Source organism: Elephantulus edwardii, unplaced genomic scaffold (assembly GCF_000299155.1).
Source record: "Elephantulus edwardii isolate Elephantulus edwardi_28Jun2011 unplaced genomic scaffold, EleEdw1.0 scaffold00348, whole genome shotgun sequence".
NCBI classification, from domain to species: Eukaryota; Metazoa; Chordata; class Mammalia; order Macroscelidea; family Macroscelididae; genus Elephantulus; species Elephantulus edwardii.
In genome coordinates, this window is record NW_006400098.1 from 484,555 (window position 1) to 488,086 (window position 3,532).

Consider the following 3,532-nt stretch of genomic DNA (forward strand, 5'->3'; position numbering starts at 1 on the left):
CACTAAATAGACATATTGTGGCACCAGCTTACTATATCAGAACATTGTGGTTTCTTCAATCCAAGCTATTACACTCCAGTACAAACACGAGGAACATAAATCCATTCTTTTCAAAGTGTCTGAGTGTCATTTATTTGTCCTTCCAAGTAGAGGTAGACTCAGTATTTTCAACAGAAGGAGATAGAAGATGCAGACAAGGCAAACAGCAAACATTGAGTCATACTCCACAATTCTATTCGCAGGACATGAAAAAGGGGTAGCCAGTCGCTTACTCTCTGCACAAGGAGTGTAATTGAAAGACAGTGTGAGGAAGAAGGAGAAATGCCCATCCTGATCAAAGAGAAGTCTTTCGGAGAGGATGACCTCAGTTTCCTATCAGGCCTCTGATCTGGAACTCCTCTTCAATCCAAGGGTAGTTACTGATGCTCAGACGGAGATTTTGCTCTCCCACATGCAACAGCAGCAACTGGCTTTCCTCATCAAAGTCTGTTTTATTTAACCTTAAGATAGAATAAAGGTTTGTTTTTTAATGTTAGCCACACCTGGGTCTCTGCCTCTGTGGTGGCTGACTCGGAAGAAGCTGCGTTGTCATCTCAAAGGCACATGGTTTGAATTCGCTAAGTGCTTGATGGGAGAAGGACCAGAGGTTCCCTCCCATGTGACTCACGGCCTCTGAAAAGCCCCCCCACCCCGGGTCAGCTCTGCATCCATTCTGATTGGACGGCATACAACATCGTCATCTCAATGCACAAACAAGTCTGTCTTGGAGTCAAGTGCAAGCAGGGTGCTTTTTAGAGACAAAGACGGTGACACTTTGTCTTATACTTTGGACAGGCTGTCAGAGGAGCCTTTCTGTGGAAAAAGACCTCACAGGGGAGAGGGGTAGGGTCAGAACGAGAGAGGAAGGCTCCCTTAAAGGAGAGTAAGCTTCACAAGGACAGGAAATGGAACCATTTATTTAGAGCCATGCCCTTGGCATGCCCTCTAGGAATTGGCAAAGAGCAGCATTCAAGTATTAACAACTCAGATGCTAACTATTTATTGCTGAAGTGCTTATGTGGGGTTCTGCAAATTACCTGTATTTGCATGCCAAGGCTATGGCCAACCTGTTATATGCTGTCCTTTTACCACTATTTTACCAGCTCCCTGGCATCTTTATGAGAAATGCAAGCAGGAGATGGTGTTTACCATCATCGCAGGGTTGCTGTCCGGGGGACGGGCTGCTGGTGTCCACATGGGAGTAAGAGCGGAGCTGTAACCCGTAAGGTCTATGGTGGCCAATTCTCCACGGACTCTCTGAATGAACTCAGGCCTCTACCCTTTCAGTTAAGAGTTGAACACATTATGTCACAACAAGATACAAGTAAATAACCCAATTGAAAAATGGGCACAGGATATGAACAGACACTTCACCGAAGAAGACATTCAGATGGCTAATAAGCACATGAAGAAATGTTCAAAATCACTAGCTCTGAGAGAGATGCAAATCAAAACTACTATGAGATATCATCTCACCCCATTAAGAATAGTAAAAAAATTTTTTTAATATTTTTTTTAATGTCCAGGTTGAATTTATTTAATGGAGGAAAATAACCATTAAGAATAGTAAAATTTAACAGAACAGCAAGCAACAAATGCTGGCGAGGTTGTGGAGAAACCGGAACACTGATTCACTGTTGATGAGAATGTAAAATGGTGCAACCACTGTGGAAGGTGGTATGGCGCTTTCTCAAAAAGGTGGAAATAGAAATACCATTTGACCCAGCAATTCCTCTACTGGGAATATACCCTAAAGAAACCATAACTGCCACCCAGGCAGACATATGCACACCCATGTTTATCGTGGCTTTGTTCACAATAGTAAGGAGTTGGAAACAACCTAACTGCCCATCAACAAACGAATGGAGAGAGAAACTGTGGTATATTCACACAATGGAATATTATGCTGCATTGAAAAACAAGGAACTCATGAAATATTATTCTAAATGGGTGACCCTGGAGGGCGTTAACACTGAGTGAAATATCTCAGTCATAAAAGGACAAATATTGCATAGTGCTGCCACTGCTGTAAAACGGATTGACATCGGAGTTGAGGGGAGACTAAGAAAGATGGGATAAAGTGTGTATTACATTGAAACAAATGAGAGAGAACCGTTTAAAAGGAATGTATGATTAGGTATTATTGTCATGACCAGAGTCCAGAACGAAGGCTGCATAGTGCAGCGGACTTGTGGGGAGGGATTGCATAACAATGAAAGAATTTTTCTTTAACTTTTAAAAGAGAAAAACAAAGTGGAGGGGAGGGGTGGGCAGGGAGAAAAGTTAGACAACGAATGAATGGAAATCCAAAGTCTCTGTAAACTTTCATTAAATAAATTAAAAAAAACAAACTTGAGCATGTTATCTGTGTGTATCTCCTGAGGACCCCGGTGCTTATAATATGGGAGTGGTTCTTCCTTGAGGTGGTTCTGCGTACAAAATTGTGTGGGTATTTCTCATGATGCTGTTGATGTGGTAAGACGCGTGACTGGCAAAGGCCAGGGAGGCTTCACAACATCTCACAAGGCACAGGGTACCACCGACGCCTCCTCCTGCCCACATCCCTCCTGCCACTGATGACTATGTGACAGAAAGATGATCTCGGCCACATGTCAATGGTGCCAAAGCGAAGCATTCAGTAGTGGACTTGACTACTTGCTGAGAGACTGGTGTTTCTTATCTACGTTTCAGTGCCTTAGACGGGCTTAGAGGTCCATTTCTGAAAGGTCACTGCCTTGAGGGCGCTATGGAGGGTTCTACTCTGTAAGCTATGGGGGCACCGTGAGTCCGAGGCCATCTGATGGCAACGAACAGCAGCCTAATGGACATTGTCGCCTTGACGTCACGCACCATGAAAAGCAGCAATGTCCACTCACCCCAGAGTCTGCAGGGCGCAGTCCGCATGGCTCAGTGCGCTGCACAGCACCTTCACGTCTTGGTGGCTGAAGGCGATCATACCCAGGTTCAGAATCCTCAGTGTTTTGCAGGTGGTGATAACAGACGCTATATCCTCACAGATGGCAGAGGTGAGACCACACATTTCCAACCTGTGACGGGAAATGCAGGAGAGAAACGGCCTCTCATCTTGGCAGGCTGGAAGGCAGACCCCTTTTTACACAAACCCTGTGTGTTTGAACAGGAGGCTTGAGTCTAAACCAGTTATTTTCAGTGGGGTAGTTGTGCTGCCTTGGGACGTGTGGTAATGTTTGAATATATTATTCACACCTAAAACAAACAGATTCACCCTGGTGAGGGTTAAACCAGGCTGCTCCTTGGAGGCAAGGATTCTGGGGCTTCGTCTGACATGCTTTGGTCATGTTGTAAGGAGGGACCGGTCCTTGGAGAGGGACATCATGCTTGGGAGGGTGGAGGGACGGCGCAAGAGGGGAAGACTCTCTATGAGATGGATTGATTCAGTGACTGGGGTAATCAGGATGGGTGTGTCAGAGGCAGTGCGATTGGCACAGGATAGAGCAGGGTTTAGGGCTGTAGG

The 3,532-nt window shown here is 45.2% G+C and overlaps 1 protein-coding gene across 1 annotated transcript in view; it reads right to left on the reverse strand.

Annotated features, from left to right (window-relative positions):
• Positions 1-364: 364 nt before the first annotated feature.
• The window catches only part of LOC102872821 (NACHT, LRR and PYD domains-containing protein 9-like), a 21,384-nt gene continuing 18,216 nt past the window's right edge, over positions 365-3,532 (reverse strand). The window contains exons 7-8 of the mRNA XM_006901847.1: positions 2,916-3,086; positions 365-500 (exon numbers count right to left, since the gene is read on the reverse strand). Of these exons, the coding sequence (XP_006901909.1) occupies positions 365-500; positions 2,916-3,086 (307 nt within the window). The remainder of the gene's footprint in view (positions 501-2,915; positions 3,087-3,532) is intronic.